Here is a 25,235-nt window from a genome sequence, read left to right on the forward strand (position 1 = left end):
TACCTTCCTATTCATAACGAATCCTACACCTGTTATACCATTTTCTGCTGCTGTTGATATTACCCGATACTCATCTGACCAGAAATCCTAGTCTTCCTTCCACTTCACTTCACTGACCCCTACTATATCTAGATTGAGCCTTTGCATTTCCCTTTTCAGATTTTCTAGTTTCCCTACCACGTTCAAGCTTCTGACATTCCACGCCCCGACTCGTAGAACGTTATCCTTTCGTTCATTATTCAATCTTTTTGTCATGGTAACCTCCCCCTTGGCAGTACCCTCCCGGAGATCCGAATGGGGGACTATTCCGGAATCTTCTGCCAATGGAGAGATCATCATAATACTTCTTCAATTACAGGCCACGTGTCCTGTGGATACACGTTACGTTTCTTTGATGCAGTGGTTTCCATTGCCTTCTGCATCCTCATGTCGTTGATCATTGCTGATTCTTCCGCCTTTAGGGGCAATTTCCCACCCCTAGGACAAGAGAGTGCCCTGAACATAGGGATGCATATTTCGCCGAAGCAATGATTGAAATAAAAGGATGGTCCAAGAGGAATTAAAATTGAGAGTGAAAGGATACCAATCATAAGATTAGGTGATGTTATACTCAGTAAAGGTGAATAAAATCAGCGGGATGTGTTTCATGGAATGAAGAGATTAATAAGTACAGAATATGGATAGAGAATAAACAGAAAAAAAGACGGAAGTGATGAGAACTAGCAGAAATGTGGATAGCGAGAAACACAACATGAAAATTAGTGATCACGAAGTAGACGAAGTTAAGGAATTCTGCAAACTAGGAAGCTGAAGAAGAAATTTGTGAGAATGCATGTTTGGAGAACAGCATTGTTTGTTAGTGAAGCATGTTCAGTGGGGAAACCGGAACAGAAGAGAATCCGAAGCATTTGAGATGTGGTGCTACAGACGAGCCCAGAAAATTATGTAGTGTGATAAGGTAAGGAATGAGGAGATTCTCCGCAAAATCGGCGAGGTAAGGAATTATGGAAAATGCTGACAAGAAGGAGCGACAGGATCATAGGAGACACGTTAACGCAGCAGGAATTAATCTCCATGCTATTAGACGGAGCTGTAGTGGTTAAAAACTGTAGTGGAAGTCAGAGATTGGAGCACGTAGAACAAATAATAGACAACGTAGTGTTCAAGTGCTATTATGAAATGAAGAGGCTAGCACAGGAGACGAATTTTTGGCGGACCGCATGAAATCAATTACAAGATTGATGAGTCAAATGAAAAAATGCGACTATATGGAATAGTTGTCCCGCTGCAGTGAGCAATATATATTTAGCGAGTGGAATTTATTGTACGTCGAACTAGTACATCAGAGCAAGACAGCAGTACAAAGCTTTTAGCCGGCCGCGGTGGTCTAGCGGTTCTGGCACTGCAGTCCGGAACCGCGGGACTGCTACGGTCGCAGGTTCGAATCCTGCCTCGGGCATGGGTGTGTGTGATGTCCTTAGGTTAGTTAGGTTTAAGTAGTTCTAAGTTCTAGGGGACTTATGACCTAAGATGTTGAGTCCCATAGTGCTCAGAGCCATTTTTACAAAGCTTTTCGGGCAGCAGCCGCCCGTGTCACTTACGTGTACGTGGGCAGAGGGTGTCCCTGGGCGGCGCAAGGCAGCTCCACGGGCTGCCCGTAGCTCGCCTGCACGTGGCTGCGGGAGTCCGTGATGCGCGGTGCTACCGGGTTCTGCGGTGACGTCACCAGCAGCCTGCAACACACGCAGGAGCGGGCAGTCAGCCGCCGGCGCGGGGCACTGCGTGGTAACGCGCAAGGCTCAGGACTCCGAATGGGATCCTGATATGATCCCGATATTCCATAGCTGCAGAGGGTAATCACAGCACAATGACCAAACCTTTCGATGGTACTTTAAGAAATTTCTTACGGCCAAGATCGCGTTCAGAACTGTTTTTTATTGACTTGTTTCGACAGGGAAGACTGTCATCTTCAGATTTTCTCTCGTAATGAGGACCGATCAATAAAAACAATTTTGAACGCGATCTTTTCAATAAAAATCTTCTTCTACGATATCCTTCTCATTATTCATTTCGAGAAATTTGAATCAAATTGTGCCCCACCAGGCGCTGAAAGAGACCTGTGAATTAATGAAAAAGAAAATGAAGAAATGTCAGCTGCCCGTACAATTTAACGAGATCTGTAGATGAGAGTTTTCTCAGTCGAAGCTGGTCAGTAGAAAACAGTTTCCATTGTAGCTGAGGTAAAGGGGACAGGTAGATGAAAGTACAGACAACTTACCCATTTCAGTTTTCGTTGCAGTGTTTTCACTTGTGCTTGAGTGCACAGATTAAAGGTTTCATTGTTGCTTAACTAATTGCTTGAGGAAACAAAAATCTTAATGTCATAAAGGTCGACATTTCAATAGAATGAAATGCTTTCTCAGGCGGTTTATTTTAAGATATTTCGTTACACATTTCTACAGTTTACACGTTATCGCATAATTTTCGTATTTATGCCGATGCACATTACAGCTCGACCTCGAAAAATTGTTAATTTTCGTGGATATTTAGAGGATAAGTCGTCGTATTTTTCATCTTGGTGCATCTTCTTTATCATTGTTGGCACAGTTATTCAACGTATTAAACAAATAAACTATACATGAATAACTTTTTATGTACTGCTGGCCATTAACTTCTTATCACAAGGCAGTATCGGTCTGACATGTTTTGTTTGTTTTCGTTTGCACAGGAAACAGCGCTAGTGTGTACGTAAAACAAATGAATCAGACTTACAAAGGAAAAACAGGTTTTTAACAAGTGTCCTATTAGACAGCCTTGTAATACGTGTCCTGATATAGCAGCCTATAAAAATATCGGCTGCACATTGTAAATATACCGCCTGTTCTCGAAATTTGTATTTAAGTATTGATTTATTATTAGATTATCTGTACATCAACAAGGTAGGCTTCTCATGCGCTTTAGAGTAAGAATTTAAAGGAAAACGATGCACGTTAACGCTTGGCACTAACAATGGTAACTGCATGTAAGTGGCACAGTAAAAGCTCTCCGATGGGTCCGTGGCCCGCGTTTTGTCACATATCGGAACACTTCTAGTCGACTTCCGTGTTTTTTTCATTTCTGCAAACGCCAGCGACCTAGCAGTTGCAGTGTCAGAACTGCTTGGTGAAGTTAATCGCCGCAGTTGCTGTTCCTAGCAACTATCACATCACCAGTTCCCTCACACGTCTCCGCCCTCCTCAGAGACCAACATCAATCTCGTCATTTTGGATTTTTGTTCATCATTTCCAGCAACTGCTTTCGAAGAAAGCTGATCTGAGGAGGTAGTACACTAGTCGTGTTAATTTTTTTTTTTAACCGCAGCTGGCGTGCTATTTCTGCACATTGGAAATCTCGTTATTCTATTCACAACGCCACCCCCAGTGCGACAGGACTTCTTCTTTGTGGTACGTATACTCCCTTCACACAGTCAAAAAGATAGACTTGATATGATGAAAGCTCAAAAAGTAGGGAGACTCGACACAGTGAAAGTAAAATTACGTTCTACCACAATTTAAAAGGAACATTTTCAATTGTTTATCGAAAATTGGGTAAAAATATAACATAAAATAAAATATCGCCACCGGATATTGCCTTTCCGATATCAATATATCGATGTGTCGGAAAATAATTTATTGCTGACCTTTATCGACACTTTTCCGAAAAATATCGATGTATCGGTATTTAAAAACAGCATAGTTCTGAAATTCCACCTAATGGGAAGAATGTTAATATTGAACGTAAGGAATGTTCAGAAATAACGCAATTTTATTTATTATGTGAACACAGTACATCAAGAAGAATGGATGTTTAAATTTGTACCTGGTTTGGGTGTGTGAGGGGGGGGGGGGAGGGGGACTTAAATAGAGATTTAATACAGCGTTGGTGACAATAGTGGCTCTATGAAGGCTGGCCATCGAATTGAACCGAGTTCAGATCAGATGACAGATACGGATGCGTCATTCCATGGTGCGTCATTCCCAGCTGTCTCAACTCTGCCCGAGAGTTCTTCAGTCATAGTGGCTGGCGAGTGCATGAAAGAGTCTCAGCAACGTTCAATCGCACGTTTTTAACAGGCGAGAGATCAGCGGAACGATCTGGTGACGACAGCACCCGAATACCATCTGTGGTGAAGACAGGTCAGAACGGCATGGGCGACATGCGGTCTTGCGGTATCTTGTTGAAACATTACATCACGGAGATTTCAAAGGTAGGGTGCAGCCACTGGCCTCAGTACGAAAGAAATATAACGTGCTTATTATGGACTGAACGAGTGTTCTACATTCAATGGCAGCCTGCACCGACGCAGCAGGTTCTGAAGCCGTATGACGATCGGGAGTGGAATCCGGCATTGTTCCTCCTTCTTGGATCCTCCACACGCAGATACATCTATACAGATGAAATTCGCTGAACCAGTTTTTGTTTGAAAAGTTGACTTGGTACTAGTCACGATTACAGTGTTGTCGTCGGGCTCACGACCGCTGGCGTGCTTCCCTCCGCCCCCATTGTCGGGAGAAACTGCAACAGCAGTCACCTCGCTGATAGTGCTCGTTGCACCAGACGCCGAAACACTGCCCGGACGTACACTTGTATTGCAGCAAACAAGACAGGCCCCTGACTCAAGGTATGTGATTTGGCCCAACGAGACTGCAATGCCGAGCAAACAACATTCCTCTCGGGCGCTAGTGAAGTGGTGGCCATTGAGCTTATTTCGCGGCGTTGAGCATGGCCCTCCCTCACCCATCTACCTCATATTCGTCTGACAGCTGTTGGTTCGAGACCAACGCGATCCGCAGTGCCATGGATCGATATACCACAATCTGACAGGCTAAGACCCTGCCACTGCGAAATTCAGACACATCCTGCCAGACGTTTTCCATCCAACCATCTAGCCAACACTTAAATGTTACTTATGAATAGAATTCCAGCCGACAATATTAATTTTTCTACAAAAATCCATGCCTTTATACCGATTTCCACTACTTTATGTGAGCCCAGATCGAAGGTCAACTTCGTCTTAGTGTGTGCGTTAACAACATGAGACGATACAATGGCTTTATACCAAACAGAATCAGTGTATGCATCTCGGTCGGAGAGAGTGCAGTATTACGACGGACACTCCAAAAGAAATGCACACTATTTTTTTAAAATCCATATTTTATTCTACATGTTTGAAAGTTTTACATTGTGTAGATAAGTCCTTTAGGAACAATATTTTCATTTCTCCACACAATTTTCATCCCTACAGGTTGAACTAAGTTTGAAAACAAGCAGGAAGGATGTACCCACACACTGTACAACATTCACACATGCAGAATGAAAACTGTATTTTTACAAAAATAGTGTGCATTTCCTTTGGAGTGACCCTCATATAAAGGTAAGTGCACTTGTGCTGGTAAATTCTTTGTAAACTTGACTGATTTTGTAATTAACGAAATAAAGTCACATATCCTCTCAAAACGTGAAGTTTCATTTCGTTTCCTCCTCTCCTTCTGAGTCTTATACCTATTCTGTCAGGCGGTGAATTAGAAAAGAATACATACAGGGTTTTGTAACATGATGAAAATAATGATTACACATCAGTATCCCTGAAAAGCAAAAAACTTAATGAAACTGATGCAGATCGTTATCTAGACAGGGGGGGGGGGGGGACCAGCATTTGGAGGGGGGCAATTTACGAGAGTTGTTGAGTGCTCCTACTGATTTAACACTGGGGCACCAATGGACGAGGAGGGTTGGTAATTTGGAGAGGGTACGTATGGTTGCGAAGACACAAGATTTGGTACATCGTTATGACACGAGAATTGTCGGAGGGAAGAGAGACCCCTCACGTACGGAAGAAAAAGCTGTGGGTCAAGCTAGTAAAATCTTTATACACCAGCACAGATTTTATTTTTCCAAGGCTGAAGTTACGCGGAATGTAGATGACATGTAGAGGTATTCATCGTGTGTGAAAACAGAGTTCAATATGATTAGCTGGTGAATGATTTATATAGGACAGGGTAAGCGGGTGCGGAAAGCAAGGTCGAGTGCATGGCGATCAAAGATTTGGGGAGAGTTGCAGGTGATAAGCAGGCTATATTAGCATGACAGAGAATGGGACAGATCGACGCTTTGTAAGTATCGAGAATGGCAGAAGTACGCGTTTCTATCGGTAGTTAATAGTCCTAGCATACTGTTGTCTTCCTGTTGAACTGTTAGTAAAGTATACACGTTACTCAATGGTCGAGCGATGGGCCAAGAATGTCTGTGTATTAGTTATCTTCATAAGAAAGTCGCACACTGGGATAGCGATTTGCACGTATACAGATGGCAGTAGTATCGTGTACACAAGGGATAAGAGAGCAGTGCATGGGCAGACCTGCCAGTTGTACTCAGGTGACTCATGTGAAAAGATTTCCGACGTGATTATAGCCGCGGGATGGGAATCAACACGCCAACGGCAGACTGGTAGTTGAAGCTTGTCGCATGGTACATTCCATTTCGTATTCTGTGATCCGAAGTGTCAAGAGAGCGCCGAGAATAACAAATTTTAGGCATTACCTCTGACCACAGATTACGTAGTGGCCTGCAGGCTTCACGTAACTATCGAGAGCAGCGGCGTTTGCGTAGAATCTTCAGTGACAACAGACAAGCAACACTGCATGAAATAATCTCAGAAATTAATATGGGACGTACGACGAACATATCCGTCAGGACACTGCGGCCCAATTTGGCGTTCATGCGCTGTGGCAGTAGACGACCAACGCGAGTGCCAACAGTACGACATCGCCCGTAGCGCCTCCGCTGGACTCCTGACCATATCTGTCGGACCCTAGAAAACTGGAAAACTGTGTCCTGGGCAGATGACTACATACTTCGGTTTTTAAGATCTGATGGTATGGTTCGAGAGTGGCGCAGACCCCACGAAACCTTGAACACGAGTTGTCAACAAGTCATTGTGCAAGCTGGTGGTGGCTCCATAATGATGAAGGCTGTGTTTACGTGGAATGGAGTGGATCATCAGGAAGTGTGGCTACTTGGAGACAATTTTTACCCATACATTGACGTCATTTATCCAAATAACAATGGGATTTTTATAGATGACTATGCGCCATGTCAGCGTGCCACAATAGTTGGCTTGAAGAAATTCTGCACGGCTCAAGCGAGTGGTTTGTCCACCCAGTTAGCCCTACATGAAACCCATCGAACATTCATGAGACAAAATCGAAAGGTCAGTTCGTGCACAAAATCCTGCACCGACAACACTTTCGCAATTATGGACGGCTATAGAGGCAGCGTAGGTCAATATTTCTGCAGAGGACTACCAACGACTTGTAGAGTCCATGACTCGTTGGGTTGCTGCCCTCTGCGGGGCCAGGTCCGACACGATATTAGGAGTAATCTCATGACTGCTCACCTCAGTGTACAGGACTAGGGAAAAGTCGCACAGACAGAAGACGACGGTGATCCTTCCTGTAGTCACTGTCTAGTTTAACTATGAGTTTATATGAAGCCACTTGTCAGACGAGGAGATGAACTAGTTAAGATGAACAATGCCTACCCACGTCGCGGGATTTATTAACTTGCTATATGCGTTTTGCGCATGTTCCAGGAGCGTAGTACCACAACGACGAAAAATGCGAGCTCGATGGCGGAAATATGAACCTCAGTCGTCCGGTGGGTTGCCACTTGCCATGGTCCTCGGCATACTCTGTCGTCTTGAGCGACAGAAAATACCCGGACTCAGTGTATTATGTGCCAACCACTGCCCCAGTACGTAAAGTTTTCCACCATGCGTATCGGCACGGTCCCTTCAGTAATGGAATTCCAAAACAATGTAACAGTAGCCAATATTTTTCTTTTATCGCACTCCATTAAATGTGGTCTGGATATTCAGTTCTCAGCGAAGACAGACTTAGTGGGTTACCAAAGACGAGTGCAGCGTAAGTGTTGGATGTGATGGATGTTGTTTGACCTGCAAAGCGATACCACGCTAACAAACTATTTTCTTGACTCAACCTTTCTGCACTAATAAATAATCCTTAGCCGTTGTAAGGAGGTCTCCAATCCCAGTTGGTAGGCAATAAACCACTTTAAGCAGAAAAACTGCTGACTTTTCCTGTGTGCTGACATCCTTATACGTTTCCTGTTTCTTTGCCGTAATTGATAGAACCCTTTAAACAGGTTTAATATATGATTTCTCTGAGCATAGCTTTTAGGCGGGCCAGCTGCTTAGCAAACTATGAGAACTGGAATGCAATGATAATGACGAATTATTAGCTTCTTATTTCATCATAAGACACTTATTTCACTAGTAATTATAAAATATGAGTTAATTTTAACAATTAATTTCCTGAAAATAAACTGAGAAAGATTAGAGGGTGTTTGAGCAATCGAGATCAGAAAGAGTGGATTTCTTTCATTTCATATTAAATGTGGAAGATTCAGCATATAACCCTCATTTAATAAAATACGTATAGAGAAAGCGTTTGGAAACAGGAAGAAGAAATTTGAGAACGTGGAAATCCCACTCAATGACTCAATGATAATGGTGTATATATTCTGCAATTTGCTGCAGAAAATTAGTGGAGGAGTACAAAACATGGGGTCTTTAGTTAACATGGATCACACAAATACAACATAGATTACACAAAATACACTACCGGATATTAAAATTGCTACACCAAGAAGAAATGCAGATGATAAACGTGTATTCATCGGACAAAAACATTATACTGGTACTGACATGTGATTGCATTTTCACGCAGTTTGGGTGCATAGATTCAGAGTACCACCTCTGGCCGTAATAACGGCCTTGATACGCCTCGGCATTGAGTCAAACAGAGCTTGGATGGCGTGTACAGGTACAGCTGCCCATGCAGCTTCAACACGATACCACAGTTCATCAAGAGTAGTGACTGGCGTATTGTGACGAGCCAGTTGCTTGGCCACCATTAACCAGACGTTTTCAGTTGGTGAGAGATCTGGAGAATGTACCGGCCAGGGCAGCAGTCGAACACTTTATGTATCCAGAAAGGCCCGTACAGGACCTGCAACATGGGTCGTGCATTATCCTGCTGAAATGTAGGGTTTCACAGGGATCGAATGAAGGGTAGAGCCACGGGTCGTAACACTTCTGAAATGTAACGTCCACTGTTCAGAGTGCCGAGAATGCGAACAAGAGGTGACCGAGACGTGTAACCAATGGCATCCAATACCATCACGGCGGGTGATACGCCAGTGTGGTAATGACAAATAGACGCTTCCGATGTGCGGTAACCGCGAGTCGCCAAACTCCGATGCGACCATCATTATGCTGCAAGCAGAACCTGGATTCATCCGAAAAAATGACGTTTTGCCATTCCTGCACCCAGGTTCGTCGTTGAGTATACCATCGCAGGCGCTCCTGTCTGTGATGCAGCGTCAAGTGTAACCGCAGCCATGGTCTCCGAGCAGATAGTCCATGCTGCTGCAAACGTCGTCGAACTGTTCGTGCAGATGGCTGTTGTATTAGAAACGTCCCCATGTGTTGACTCAGGGATCGAGACGTGGCTGCACGATCCGTTACAGCCATGCGGAGAAGATGCCTGTCATCTCGACTGCTAGTGATACCAGGCTGTTGGGATCCAGCACGGCGTTCCGTATTACCATCCTGAACCCACCGATTCCATATTCTGCTAACAGTCATTGGATCTCGACCATATTCTTCTGTCGGTTGAATTTCGCGTCTGTAGCACGTCATCTTCGTGGTGTAGCAATTTTAATGGCAAGTAGTGTACATGAACAGGTCAAGTTTTGACAGTGTAAGAACGAATGGGAACTTTACACACACTGAAGTTGAAAGGTCTCTGTTGGATTCCTTTCATGTTTAATTTCTTAAATCTGTTGTCATTTACGGCATAAATTCCTCTTCTAAATTTACTGTGGCGTTTCTGACTATCTGGGAGGAGACTGAGTAGTGGAACGTGTTACTTTTACACACAAACAAGAACGATCTGTCACACTACTACACTTTAAAACACAGTTTATATGTAATTCATGTCACACAGTCTCATACAGAACCTACATCCGCTTTCTTTTATATACTGTATATGATAAGATACTGTCATCCCCCTTCCCTTCTGTGTGAGAGGATGAATGAGCAAATGTATTTCTAGTTGCATGCTTGAGGGTAGCAGATAAGGCTGTCTGCTAGAGAACAGTAGGACCAACGTCGGAACAGGTAGCTACACTTTCTAAAAGCAAAGAGGTTTCTATCCTTAGTATGGTCCTGTCCGTCCGTTGTCATGTTGGTATAGGAAGCTGCCCCTCTGGCCACTTCCGTTTGTATTTGGGAAGCACGCTCGGTAGGAGCGCAGGTCAGTCGGTCCGTGACGAGCGTCTGAAGTGGTAAGATCTCCGGCTAAGCGCGTGTCTGCTAAGTCCGTAGGACAATGGATTTGTTAAGTTCAGCCTAACTGAAAATTTAAACACCTTTATTTCGGGTTTACCACTAAAATATCTAAGGTTATCTTAAATTGCAGCGCAGTGTAATTCTCGTGTGAAGTTCAGATTATTTTCCGGTAGTTCCTTTGTCACTACTTTATGAGTAAAGTGGAACCACGTGTTGATCAGTAACTATAACTAAGATCAATCTTAAATGCGAATGCTTGTGTGATTATAACGTCTCGTCTTGACAATATTTTTCAATATAGCAACTTTTCTTTATGTTCAACCCACGTGGGGTGTACTTTGCGATACCAGTACCACGTGCTTATATAACTGTTTGACCCGTCAGGTCAACAGTAAGACGTTAGTAACGAATTGGAGTTTTTTCTTTTGTAAATTGCTTTTCGATCTAATTTATTTTAATTATCAAAATTATTGTGGAGTTATACGCTTTGTGTAAACCAAGTTGACCACGTGAAGCATGTGGTGTAATCATCAAAGTAGCCCTCAGCTATTCTTTTTGGGAAGATTTCACAGAGAGTTAGTATGAATTTAGTATACCAGTGTGTGGTAATTACATGACGGACAGGATTGTGCTACGAACGTAATTTCTTTGGGTGAAAATTTGAATCTGTTGGTAGTGGTTAACTTTCTCTTGCATAATTTTCAACATTCTTTGTGAGTTGTTTTATGAATCCAGTGTTGTATGCAGTCTCCCAATCTTGGCTCCATATTTGATGTGTTCCGTAAGATTGCAATCTCACATTTTCACAATCCTAAATAAGGCACCAGTTTAGTTAGGAATAAAGTTTAATATGCTGAAATTTCAATGATCAATCTTAAAAATAAATTTCCAAATATAAACTGATTTCTTTCTTTTTATTTAAATTCTCCTTTATATATATATATATATATATATATATATATATATATATATATATATTACCGGTTGTTGTATGACTATTAAAAGATTATAATTAATGTTAAGTCTGTTTGGGAATTTGGTAAACCTAGACTAGATACCTGGTGAAACAGTTGCTTAGTAATGCAAGATTAACTTCCCCAGACAGCTCACAGCTTTTAACCCGCTTTAATTGGCTATCAGCACCGCTAGCAACACAATTTTAAGCTACAACGTTACAAAGGGTACAAATATCTAGAAGTGAAAATTGCACAAGATGATAAACAAGATAAAGAAATCAAGTCAAGCTTATATTCAAGATAGTTCGCTATTGGAACATTGAATGGTATTGGACGGATCAACAAATTAGAAAACAAAACGAAAGAAAAAATGTTCTAAATAATTAATTAAAGCATTTTGATGCACAGGTCAGAACTATGGAAGTTAAATACCAATTAATGAAAAGACTGATGGGAAGTGAGATAGGCTTTTGAAGATGGTCTGCGTGAATATGCAGGCGGGAAAGGATGAGAAATGAAGTCATCAGGAAACAGACGTTAAAAGTTTGGTTATTAATTTTGTGTAAGGGGGGAAAGAACTCAGACGGTATGGACATATGAAAAGGATGTTAGAGGAGAGATTGCCACGAATGATCACGGAATGAGAATCAGCAAGAGGGAAGGAAAGTGGATCACACACCACGTGCATACAGGAAATTCAGGTATTAATTAGAAGAAATATTGAAGAATCTCTAAGGACAGGTAAGAAGAAATACAAAATGGAAATTAAATTTGATGTATTGTATTGTGCTGAAAATACATTGTAACCGGGAACAATAATAAAAAATGGTAAGATCAACCAAAAAAATTAATTTCATAAATTGATGAAGGTTTCATGCTTTCGCATTAGCGAAATGAGAAGCCTAAGGTTGTGCCTGTACTGCCATCAGCCTCAGGTCGCAAGCGTCCGTATCGCGTCTGCCGTCAACGCAGCCGCCAGCCTCGTTACATGGACCACGCTTTAGTAGCGCCCTTCCTGCAAGGTAATTCACGCACGGCAGCTGCAGCAAGCTTCCTTACAACTAGGCTTCCTTGTGAACTGAATAAACATAGGACTTCAGAGACTTGTCGACTTCTGTATCATAGGAATTTGAGCACGAACAACCAATTGGCGACAGATAATGGAAGGGAACAGACCACGTCCTTTTCAAAGGAACTATCCCGGCATTCCCTTCAAGCGGTTTAGGGAAACCACTGAAACATAAATGTGTATGACCGTAATGGTGTCATAGAAACATAAGTTCACACGTGTTATTTTTAGTCATTAATTACAGGACGACGATCTTTCCTCCGTGGAGACACAGTGTGAAGTTTTCTTACTTAGAACTTTGATTGAAACTAGAGCACAACCCACAAAAAATTTTGTTAATATACGTTTAACTTGCATCATCTACTGAAGGCAGTGGCTGCACTCACAACTTCAATATACATAGTGTCATTCGATGTAGATTATTGTGGGGCACAATTTGCATCAGAACTGAGAGGAAACAGTAAGAAAAGAAGACCAAGAACGAAGTGTTAGGATTGGACAGGGTGTTAGACCAGGCTAAAGCCTTTCTTCTCTACTGTTCAACATTTATGTCGAAGAAGCGATAACGGAAATAAAAGATATAAGTTTAGTAGTGGGATTAAAATTTAGTGTGAAAGAATACCAAAGACAATAATATTCAGTGATGACACTACTATCCTCAATGGAGGCGACAAAGAATTGCAGGACATGTGGAACGAAATGTGCACCCTGTGAGCAAGAATATGGACAGAGTAAACCGACGAAACGAAAGTCATGAGAAGTAGCAGAAAAATAATCAGCGTTGAAATTAGCAGCAAAATTGATCAAGTGGCAGAATTCATCTACCTTCGAAACAAAATAACGTACGATGGATGAAGCAAGGAGAACATGAAACAGATTAGCACGAAGAGGGAAACCCTGGCCAAAACAAGTCTGCTAATGTCAAAGATTGGCCTCAATTTGAGGGAGAAATTTCTGAAAACGTACGTCTGGAGCACAACATTGTCTCAAAGGGAATCACGGGCTGGGTGGAAAACCGGAACAGACAATCGAAGCGTTTGAGATGTGGTGTTTTAGGATGCTGAAAATTAACTGACGTGATAAGAAGAGCAGTGTAATCGACGAGAAGATTAACATGGGGAAAATATTGACAAGAAGAAGTGTCAGGGTGAAAGAAAGAGTGTTTGAAGATCAGGGAAAAACTTACAGGGTGGTATAAGGAGCTCTAGAGGGTAAAAACTGCAGGGAAAAAGGGGTATTGGAATATATCCAAGAAATAATTGAGGACTTTGGATGCAAGCGTTATGCTGAGACGTAGACGAAGACATGGGGCGGCGGAGGAAGTCGTGGGGCTCCGCATGAAACCGCTTAGATGACTGATTAAAAAAACTCTTACTTAATTATAAGATGTAAAAAAGTAACTACTGGTCCTCGGTATATAATTTATGCTAAATAGCTTAGACGTAATAAAGAAGCAAATACTTCTTGATCCGATGTTTTCTGTACCATGAAACCGTAATTTCCTTGCAAAATTCACTGCCTAATGCTTTGTGGATATTACGTGATTGAAGCAAGGAAACAAATCAAAAACCTGAATCCAAGAAAGACAAATTTGAATTTTTGTAGTAGACAATATACTTGTAGAAATTAACTGTATGGTGCTGACATTAGGTTTCTAAGCAACCGCATGTGAGCAAAGATATAACAAAAGCTATGTAAGAACAAAGGTCTTTGAGAATATAAGAAGTCGGTAGGTGCAAAAAGTGGATTGTGACTCCTCTTATTATGCGGAGAAATAGATTCATTAATACAGCAATGACGCTCCGTCCCCGATTTTAAACAAGACACTGCTCTACGAGGCATCTTAGTGCTGTAGGTGGTGCGTCGTTCCCTTCTTCCGACGATGTGGCGTGGATTTGGAACTACGGTGAATCTTACCTGATCTATGATAGAAACACCTTAGATGAGTTGTTACCAGGGAACTAATACCGTCGACGAAAGACTTCCTTTCACATCTAGGAGTGGAGTTTGAATGTCTGTAACTCGCGAATCAGTTACATCGTCATGCATACCCACTGTTACCCACTGTATTGCGTGACGCGAGGTATTTACTCGTGTACCAATACCATGCTGTCTGTTGGATTCGGCGGCCTTGCTGTTTTCTACATTAGTAATTTCGGCATGTTGCATTTCAGTGGTTCCTTGTGCATTTTCTGTTGCTCTCCATGCGTATGTGTTCCAATCGTAAGTTGAATGTGCTTGTTTTGATTGGCATACGAACGACGAGAATAACACACCGAAGTTCATGTTTCATTCCTCATGAACATGCCATTTAAGCTCAAGGCAGAAGGCTAAAATACGCAAACACAGAAACGTAAAACATGACGAAATGATCAACACATCCAGTCCACGAATCATGTCTAAATAGAATTGTAACATCACAAACGTTGATTACATATGTTTGCCCTTTTACTTGTGTCTCAGGCATCCTCAGTGCTGGGTCACTAAAGTTATGTCTATCCAACTCGTTTGCGGACTTCCTCTTCGACATCTACCAGTTGGCCGAAGTACAAATATTTTGTTAGGGAGAATACGCTCTGCTCGGCGAACATTCTGGCCGGCTGGTACAGCAACAGTTTTGAATTATTTCAAATTGATAAACAGTCTGGTTTATAATGTCATTCAATTTTGGAATCCAGACTGTTTTTAAATTTGAAATCTTTCTTGTCGTCATAAGCTTAGTCCAAGCGCTAATGTTATGGTCACGGAAAATTCTTTTCCCTAGACGACAGAACGCACATTTGCGTATCTGATGTCGACACCGGATGTGTACTGGCTCCCACTTTCTCCTTATTTCCATTATTTGTAGGCGCAGTCACTCATCTTGTCAACGGAAAACTGTCGTATGATGTAGAAATAGAGTACACGACAGATGAAGGGTTACTTAACCGAAAGCCACTAAGGGCTAGAAGAAAAGACCATTCAAATAGCGTTATAGAACATTAAAAAAAATGGTTCAGATGGCTCTGAGCACTATGGGACTTAACATCTGTGGTCATCAGTCCTATAGAACTTTACTTAAACATAACTAATCTAAGGACAACACACACATCCATGCCCGAGGCAGGTTTCGAACCTGCGACATAGCAGTCGCGCGGTTACAGACTGAGCGCCTAGAACCGCTCGGCCACCACGGCCGGCCATGGAACATCCATATGTTGTTTTTATCATTTCAGAAGACGATCTACTGTGCTGTCTGAATACTTTTATCGAAGCTTAAAAAATGCATTGGCCATGAAACTCGCATCAAAAGTCCCATATCGCTTATCAGCTAATTAGTATTGCGCCAGCCATCACGATCGTTGGAGAGACTGTTCAGGATAAGCAATAACAACCACAGTACCAAAGTACGCAGTTATCAGCACAGGGCAATACAAGCAGCTGCAGTGACTCGAATCTGTTCCAATATCCTGTCATTCGACGTGAAAAATAGTGGAAGACGTATTTAGTTTTGACGCACAGAAACACATATTTGTGCTGCGGCTCGAAATTTGTTCCTGGAATTGATTCCACAATCCTGGAGTGATTCAGAGAGCCTGAGACTTATTCTAACAGGGCAGCCGAGTTTCTGAAGCCGGATTCGCGACAAGATTGATCCGAGTCACTTGTCGGCGAGCTTTCTTCGCAGAGGAAGTCACCGCTTCCGCACGCCTCAGAAACTTTACGGCTGGGAGGAACATCTCTATAGACCGCGCTCTCGTTATTTCCAGGAAACCAGGCGGACAGTGCACTACGCTTTCATTAGTCTACCCTGCTAGAACGACCCGCTATGATAACTTCCGTAATGATACTCTGGATTTACGTCAGTGTGCATCAGAAATTAGGCTCAAAAAGTGGAAATCTGAACTAACACAGAGACGAAAGGCAGACAGGAAAAGACACAGAGAGATTTTCTCGAAAGCCTTCCAGCGGCGCTGCTACCCGTCGAGTACCTCGCTTAGTCTGGTCAGTGTTCCAGGTAACTGTACTCGGCCACGCTACTAAGCAGTGGTGAAGCCGAAATCTCCAGCAAGCTACAATGGTACGGCGAACTTCAGTATCGTATAACTAATGGATTATGGGTACGGATTTGTCCTTTGGTGATCCGTAACCTGCGGAAAGATTGTCAGGTAACTTGCAATGATTCATCAATTTACGGAACATACAGATGACAGCTGCAAAATACTAACGCGAATTCTTTACAGACGAATGGAAAAACTGGTAGAAGCCGACCTCGGGGAAGATCAGTTTGGATTCCGTAGAAATATTGGAACACGTGAGGCAGTACTGATCTTACGACTCACTTTAGAAGAATGATTAAGGTAGTGCAAACCTACGTTCCTAGCATTTGTAGACTTAGAGAAAGCTTTTGACAATGTTGACTGGAATACTCTCTTCTAAATTATAAAGGTGGTAGGGGTAAAATACAGGGAGCGAAAGTCTATTTACAATTTGAAACCAGATGGCAGTTATAAGAGTGGAAGGGCATGAAAGGGAAGCTGTGGTTGGGAAGGGAGTGAGACAGGGTTGTAGCCACTCCCCGATGTTATTCAATCTGTATATTGAGCATGCAGTAAAGGCAACAAAAGAAAAATTCGGAGTAGGTATTAAAATCCATGGAGAAGAAATAAAAACTTTGCGGTCTGCCGATGACATTGTAATTCTGTCAGAGACAGCAAAGGACTTGGAAGAGCAGTTGAACGGAATGGACAGTGTCTTGAAAGGTGGATATATGATGAACATCAACAAAAGCAAAACGAGGATAATGGAATGTAGTCCAATTAAATCGGGTGATGCTGAGGAAATTAGATTAGGAAATGAGACACTTAAAGTAGTAAAGGCGTTTTTCTATTTGGGGAGCAAAATAACTGATGACGGTCGAAATAGAAAGGATATAAAATGTATAAGTGTCAGGAAGTCGTTTCTGAAAGTATTTTGATGGAGTGTAGCCATGTATGGAAGTGAAACGTGGACGATAAATATTTTGGACAAGAAGAGAATAGAAGCTTCCGAAATGTGGTGTTACAGAAGAATGCTGAAGATTAGATGGGTAGATCACATAACTAATGAGGAGGTATTGAATAGAATTGGGGAGGAGTTTGTGGCCCAACTTGACTAGAAGAAGGGATCGGTTGGTAGGACATGTTCTGAGGCATCAAGGGATCACCAATTTAGTATTGGAGGGCAGCGTGGAGGATAAAAATCGTAGAGGGAGACCAAGAGATGAATGCACTAAGCAGATTCAGAAAGATGTTGGTTGCAGTAAGTACTGGGAGATGAAGAAACTTGCACAGGATAGAGTAGCATGGAGAGCTGCATCAAACCAGTCTCTGGACTGAAGGCCAGAACAACAACAACAGATGACATAGGGCTACAGTCAATACAAACGATGTGTTCCGGCACTGTTTGTAAAATTGATTTTACATTCACACGGTTAAATGCCTCTACGAGTCAGAAGAACAAATATTCAAAGCGAAGAAAATCATACGGAAATAATCACAAATCGGTAGGTAAGATTACGAGAAATCGGACAAATGAACTACCACAGCTGCAGTCAAGCGAAAACCGTCAAAGAAGTGACAACTCAAGAAGTGAAGCGCCGCAGTCTGTGAAACCGAGTGCACTGACGCAATGACCAAAGAAATAGATTCATTATTGTGAGGAGCAGTGCTCAAATAGCCGTCCGGCCAAGCATGATTTTGGTTTTCCCTGTTTTCTCAAACTCAGTTATGGATAACACAAGTGCTTCAAAGAGATTTTGAACTATTCGTATTCACTAATGACTAGGTCGTCGTCAGAACGTTTACCTATGATCTTCCCTCGCACGTGAAGGAACTGAGCGAAAGGGATGAAGTATGATACAGCAATAACAATTCATGAAAACACAGCTAAAGAGAATTAATTTATACAGTATTCCGATTTGCAACTTGTTTGAAAAGTACGAACACGGTTGTTGTTCAAGTGACCATCGTTGTCGAGCTGAACTACTTAATCCATGCACATAATCACAAGCGTAGATTAGCAGCGCGAGACGTAAGTCTGCTGAGGGGCAATATTACCGTTGCTTCCGTATACAAGATAAATGACCAGCCCCAAATATTACTTTTACTTAAGCGAGCACAAACTACCAGAAGACTGTAGTGAAACATCTCTTGAAGATTTTGAATTTTTCTGGGACTGCAGCGCTATAGATGTCTTGCAAGGACATTATATCTAATGCCGTTATATTTAGAGACATTTTATTACGATTATATATTCTGGTGCTGTAAGTTTATTTCGTTTCCGTGGCAATCATCAAATTATCTGTAAACATATGGAATTGTTAGAGCAAATATCTGTGCCTATTTGTAACTCATAACGGTTTTGTATGTAACTATCGTAGTATTTCCTTCCATAACACTGTCTCTGTCTATTACCTCGTACTGCTGCGTGTCGTAGGTGTAGCGCAGACGAAATTGTTGTTTTCTAGATAGGTAATAACTCAGCAGTGGAAATTGTTGCTGAAAAACATTCGCTAAGACCTTTTCAACATTTTTCGTGCGTTTGACAGCTTCAGTTGGCAACTAAGTCAACGATGTTATATGACTACGTAGTTGGCTTATTCATCTATGGAGTTGAGTGTGGTAACAGCACAGACATACATCACTAGACCGGCAATACTGTATACTGTATACAGATTACTGGTGTCAGTGAATCGTAGTATCGAGGCTAGTGCAAAGGACGTGTAAACAGCTGTTTGTTTACTGAGAAAACAGTCGTAAGACATGGGGCTAAAATGATGTGGCTACATTTGCTTTGGAATTTCGACATAATGGTCAACATATGCGACGTGTCTGGCTGTAATTTCTCGTACAGCAGATAGAACATACAAGGAAAGGAACATGTCTCACTGTAAGGCATAATTAGAAACATTTTACGTGATTTTGCTTTTGTAATGTATGTAAGCCTAAATAATTACTTTATAGTTAGTCTTATCTGAAAAACCAGCGGTGTTTAAATAGTTAACGTGTGTTTAAGGGGTTTAATCAATGTAGTATTAAGAGACGTAGCTTAATGATGTGCTACAAATCACTTTTGATCAATATCGGCTTTTCTTCGAATAGTATATTAGCTATGAAAGTGATCCTATAAGTAGAACGTCCGATTTGTGATTGATAAGAAGTATCTACCCCTTTTAGTGTTACTATGAAAAGTACAGCCTGCTTTAAATGCGTGTAAATCTGAGCTGATGTTCTCACAATGCGATTTGACAAAGTATGTGTAAAATGCAACTAATACGCAAATATTTGCTCAACGCAGAACTTGTTTAGACCACCTCGTAAACTTAAAAACGTCATTTCGTTTCAGAAAATCTTACTAGTATTATTCACAGATCTCACCATAGTTCGACTTCAGTAAAAGGTGTATCTGTACCAATTAAGGAATGTATGTCTGTGGTAATAAATTATTTGCTGATGGTCGCTGGTATTGTCGTTGCCTTAAATTTGTTTTATTCGTTACTGTGTTCCATAGTTTCAAAAAAGCTGTCAATATAATTTTTATGTTGTAAGATAGTGTGTTAGTCAAGAATTTTTTTTGTTTTGAAGTTTGTGCGTGTATATAAATTTCTATTTCTTCATAACAGCATGGTCATTTCAAAGGTGCTGCACACAGCGCATGTGCGACCGTTTCGGTGGCGTTCTCAGGTTGAAATTCATATCAGTTGTGGACGAGACTTCATTTGTATATGTTTTTGCTGGTTCGCTTGGTCGTGTCGGGACTAATTCAGTTTTAAAATGGAAACTGAAATCGAGCCAGGATTACAGCTAGTGACAAGCGTTCGCATCAGAATCGAATTCCTATGTGGCAAGAACCCAATGGAAATTTACAAAGATTTGAGAGACGTGTGTGGGAATAGTGTAGTGGATCGTAGCACAGCATCACGGTGGTCTGCTCGTTTACAATTATGATCGGGCAACCACTGAGGACAACACATGAAGTGGAAGGCCATCAACTGCAATTGACCACGCCTATCACGTCATTGTTAGTGACGCTTCCAGATGATCGACGGAAAACATATAAGGAAATTGCATACGAGGCCATAATGTCTGTCCCTTCAGTTTACAGAATCATGACTGAAAAGTTAAAGATGAGATAAGTTGCTGCCAGATGGGTTCCGCATCATCTGAATGAAGGGTAGAAATCAGGTCGCAAAAGAATCGCAGAAGAATTGCTTGATGTTATGGAACAGATGGCGAACAGTTTTTGCAAAGGGTTGTTGCACTTGGTGAAACCTGGATACGAGATTCTGAGCCAGAACTAAAGTCTCAGTCGTCACAGTGGAAATGTTCCGACTCTCCACTCTTAGTTACAGATAGAATGTTCTAGGGGGACATGAACGTACTACAGGCTGCTTCTGCAAAATTCGTCAAAGATAGCCTGACATGTTTGCAGTGAGCGTCCTCATTTTGCACGACACTGCAAAACGGCATAATGCCGTATCTGTGTGATAAACGCTCGACAAACGTCGATGGAAATTACTTCCCCACCCAACATATAGTCCAGGCTTTGATTTGTTTCCAAAACTGAAGGAACAACTTCCTTGAAAACGTTTTGACACAATTCATTGAGCTTCCAACGAGATGATTCGGGTAATTAGACAATGAAGGTGTGCTATCCGGAATATAAGGGTTGCCAAAACTTTGAGATCCTGTCATAAGCAAGACTGGAGATTACACTAATGGTCTGTAAAGGTAGCCTAGTTTGTAAAATAAATTATTTTGTTCAGATCTATCTTATAGTCGGCAGAACTTTTGAAATGACCCTTATAGTTCATTATTGTGCCCTTTGATGTCATGTTCAGAATTTGTAACTCACTCGATCTGGTTTACATTATGTTTCTCTGTTTACATGTGGGAGGAGACTGTGCATGGGTACGTGTCACAATTTCTGGTATGTTCTCGGTATGAATTTTGAAATTTCTGCCCGTTTGGCCTGTGTGGAATATTTTGCAGTCCTTAAAATTAACTTTACGCACCCCTGGTTATGTGTGCCTAGTATCTTCATTCTCCAGAGTTGACGCTTTGCTTAGGTTATTTGTAGTACGATATTCTAATCTTACTCTAGTTATCTTTAATAATTTGTTACTTTTGGGTGACATATGTCGTATATACGTTTGTGGTATTTTCATTGCTTTCTGTTTAGTTGGTACCTCTCTTGATTATTTTATTATTCTACGAATCTTAATATATATTAGTTTCTTATATGAATAAGTTTGTTGGGTTTTCATAGGTTTGGTTGACTACTTTGAGCCTGAAGTTGTTTTGGTGTGCTACGTATATGCGGATCTGTAACTCCTTTTGTATTGCGGATTGTCGTAATATTAGATTCATCAGTCAGTTTTTCATTGTATGAATGTTTGGGTAAAAGGCTAGGGTAGGGTTAGTCGCGCACTCACGTGTTTCGTGCAGGAATGTCAGAGCTTGTCGTGATATATATGAGAACGAAAGAGCTATTTGTTCTAAGCATCTGTTGTTCAGCTATTTGTTCCATGCCGCCAATGAAGGAGCAGCAGGTAAATGTATTTAGAAGGAAGAAGCGAAACACGCTCCGTTCTCAAGTGACTGTACCAGAATACTGGAAGCAATAAAAACTTCGTCAGAAAAAGTAAAAAGTTGTTGCCGGAAAGTCTCGTAGTGTACGATGTATTCGAAAAATCGGCGAGACATAATTGACTATCAAGATTATAAATGGCACTGCTTGTCGTTTCGCTCGCAGGCATTGAAACGGTGCTTTCATCTCCGAAACTAACAATAAAAACTTAATTCGTAAACCATTCGGAATAAAGGATGGAATACTTGTAATAAAGAATATTTTAAATGTAGAAATGCAAACCATTAAACCACCACGACACAATAGTCAACATTGGTGCACAGACTAAGAAAGTTGAGTGCCCTCCCCAACACAAACTTCAATTCATATCTTCAGCTTATTTTCCCTATCATTGTCAAAACTGCCAGGACTCTTCGACATTGGAATAGCACCCCAGCGCTGGAAATAGTGACAATGAAAGGGAAAAGAAGCTGAAGATATGAATTGAAGTTTGCGTTGGGCAGGGCACTAAGCTTCAGTAGTTTGTGCACCAATGCTGAGTGTTGTGTTGTGGTGGTGTGATGGTTAGCATTTTTACCTAACAAGCAAGAAAACCCGGGTTCGAGTCCCGGCCGCAGCAAAAATTTTAATTCATTTCTTCTTCGATCATCATCGCATGTCTCAGGGAAACATTTAATTATAAGATTCATAAGATCACGTATGGTACAGCACTTTCCCATTACGTCCAACGCTGGGGCGCCATTAAAATGCCGGAGAGCCCTGGCAGTAGTAACATGGGAAGGGAAAATAAGCTGAAGACATGAATTGTAGTTTGTGTTGTTGAGGGCACTCAGCTTCGGTAGTTCGTGAAGCAATGTTGTTTACCGTGTTGTGGTGGTGTAATGGTTAGCATTTCTGCCTACCGCCGTCTGGGGTGCCCGAGCGGTTCTAGGCGCTACAGTCTGGAACCGCGCGACCGCTACGGTTGCAAGTTGGAATCCTGCCTCGGGCATGGATGTGTGTGATGTACTTAGGTTATTTAGGTTTAAGTTAGTTCTAAGTTCTAGGGGACTGATGACCTTAGAAGTTAAGTCCCATAGTGCTCAGAGACATTTGAACCATTTCTGCCTACCGAGCAGCGAATGCGGGTCGGCAAAGGAACTTTGGTACTTGGGACGTCAGATATCGGCTTTTTACATAGGCACGACTCCTAACAGGATAACTACACGATCACCTCTTTTCACAGATGGGGTGTATTTTCCAAGAGCAAAAACGAACTCTGTGACGCGGATTAGCGTCCACGCTGCTCACTACCTATTCGGCAATGGTGACAAGACAGTACCCGATTTTTGGTGCTACCTCAACGAACGACATTGTCCGATCGTCAAGAACTCTAAATACAGACAAATGTTTTTCTAATTTTCTTTGGAGCGCACTACATAAGCCGCCTCGCAGCTGGATTATCCATGACATGAGAAGATCACCTTCGAACCTCTTTCCAGTTCCTTTTATTAATGAGATTGGACAATCAACGGAAACAACACAGCGACGAGACAACAGTCATCGGAAAATCCGCAGCGGGCTATAGCATGGAGCATCCTTATATCGTAATGGGACGACTTTTATTATTCTGCTTATGTCGTCGAAGAGGAACGGCATTCCTTTATCCATTTGTGCAAATAAATAAATAAATTAATAAAATAAAAAAAAGTGGTCAAGGTGCCAGCTGGGGAACTGCTGGCTCCAGTTCGATTGCCACTCCTGCCAACACTCTTTTTCATTTTATTTTATTCCTCATGTTATTAAATGGTTAACCACAAAATTGAAATATATATAAACAGTTAAAAAAGGGGGTATGATTATTTTATAAAAAAAAAGAAAAAAATAGGAAAAAAATGGTAGGGCGACCGCTCGCGAGAAACGGGAAAACCGTAAATGAAATATTTATGCTAACAAACATAATTAATGAAGTTCTCCCGATTTGCCTCGGTAGCTGCGCGGTCAGCGCTGCTGATTGCAAATTAAAGGGGCGTGGGTCCGATTCTTTGTCGATTGGAGGTTTTTTCCGCTTGCGGTTTGGCTGTTGTCTTGTCCTTACGATAATATTGTCATATCTGACATTACACTATCGAAATGGTTCTATAGGCACTTCCTGAAAGCCAATAAAATTTAAAAAATGTAGTTCTTTTCGTTTACACGCAGCAGCTATGTAAGATGGATTCCTGACTCCCAAAGGGAATACAACGTCATAATTCATGACGGGCTCGGAAAAAACTGTTAAATATTTCTGAAAAGAATCATTATTAATTAAATATTTGAATGAAACAGTCACATCTCCGGCTAACGTACACCTCTGGATGAGTTACAGATCAGCGTGTCACCACATGCGCGCTACGATATTGTTGACCTCGCCAACTCACAGCCAAACCGTCACCTCCCATAACGTACACCACTGGATAAGTTACAGATCAGCGTGTCACCCTATGAGCGCTACGAAATTGTTGGCCTCGCCAACTCAACAACCAAACCGTCACCTCTCAAACCTTAAACTAGACCTCGGACCAAGCTACAGATGAGATTATCACCACAAATATAATTTTTAGCTTGCAGATTTATTGGCTTCGCCAGCTCGCAATCAGATTTTTACATCCCTACCTAACCGGTACCTCGGGAGAAACTAAAAATCAGTCTGTCATCACAAGTTGATTTTCTTAGTTTTCATATTCTGTGGTTTCGTCGACTTGCAACCATATTGTCGTATAAGAATCTAACAGAGACCTCGAACTAAGCTACACATCAGTCTGTCACCGCTAGCGGGTCTTTCTAGCTATCAGATTCGTTGGCTTCGACAACTCACAAGCAAACTTTCGTTTCCGAATTTAGCAATAACCACGTAATAGCCTAACTGATCATGTATTTGTGGCAACCAATATAGTAATAGAATTCTACTTGAGTTAGGAATACCAATAGGAATTAAACGAAAGCAAGTATGAAACTGGAACAAATTTCATTCAGTAGTGCATCAGCCTCCACAAAAAAAGTCTCACTTATTTCGGTTTTGTTTCATTCCACACATATTCAGTCGACATATATTCGACACAGTATCTGTCAAAAAATATGTGGAACTGTCTTAAGCCACACAGGGACTGTTTAATGACAGCCCATGTGATTTCTATAGCATATGTTTGGGCACCTGTCTTCGCATCGCATC

At 41.6% G+C, this 25,235-nt stretch overlaps 1 protein-coding gene across 1 annotated transcript in view; it reads right to left on the reverse strand.

Moving 5' to 3' along the window:
• The window catches only part of LOC124776143 (Down syndrome cell adhesion molecule-like protein Dscam2), a 186,616-nt gene that overhangs the window by 126,498 nt on the left and 34,883 nt on the right, over positions 1–25,235 (reverse strand). The window contains exon 3 of the mRNA XM_047250979.1: positions 1,602–1,733. Within this exon, the coding sequence (XP_047106935.1) occupies positions 1,602–1,733 (132 nt within the window). The remainder of the gene's footprint in view (positions 1–1,601; positions 1,734–25,235) is intronic.

This window comes from Schistocerca piceifrons, chromosome 2, assembly GCF_021461385.2.
Source record: "Schistocerca piceifrons isolate TAMUIC-IGC-003096 chromosome 2, iqSchPice1.1, whole genome shotgun sequence".
In the NCBI taxonomy this organism is placed as follows: domain Eukaryota; kingdom Metazoa; phylum Arthropoda; class Insecta; order Orthoptera; family Acrididae; genus Schistocerca; species Schistocerca piceifrons.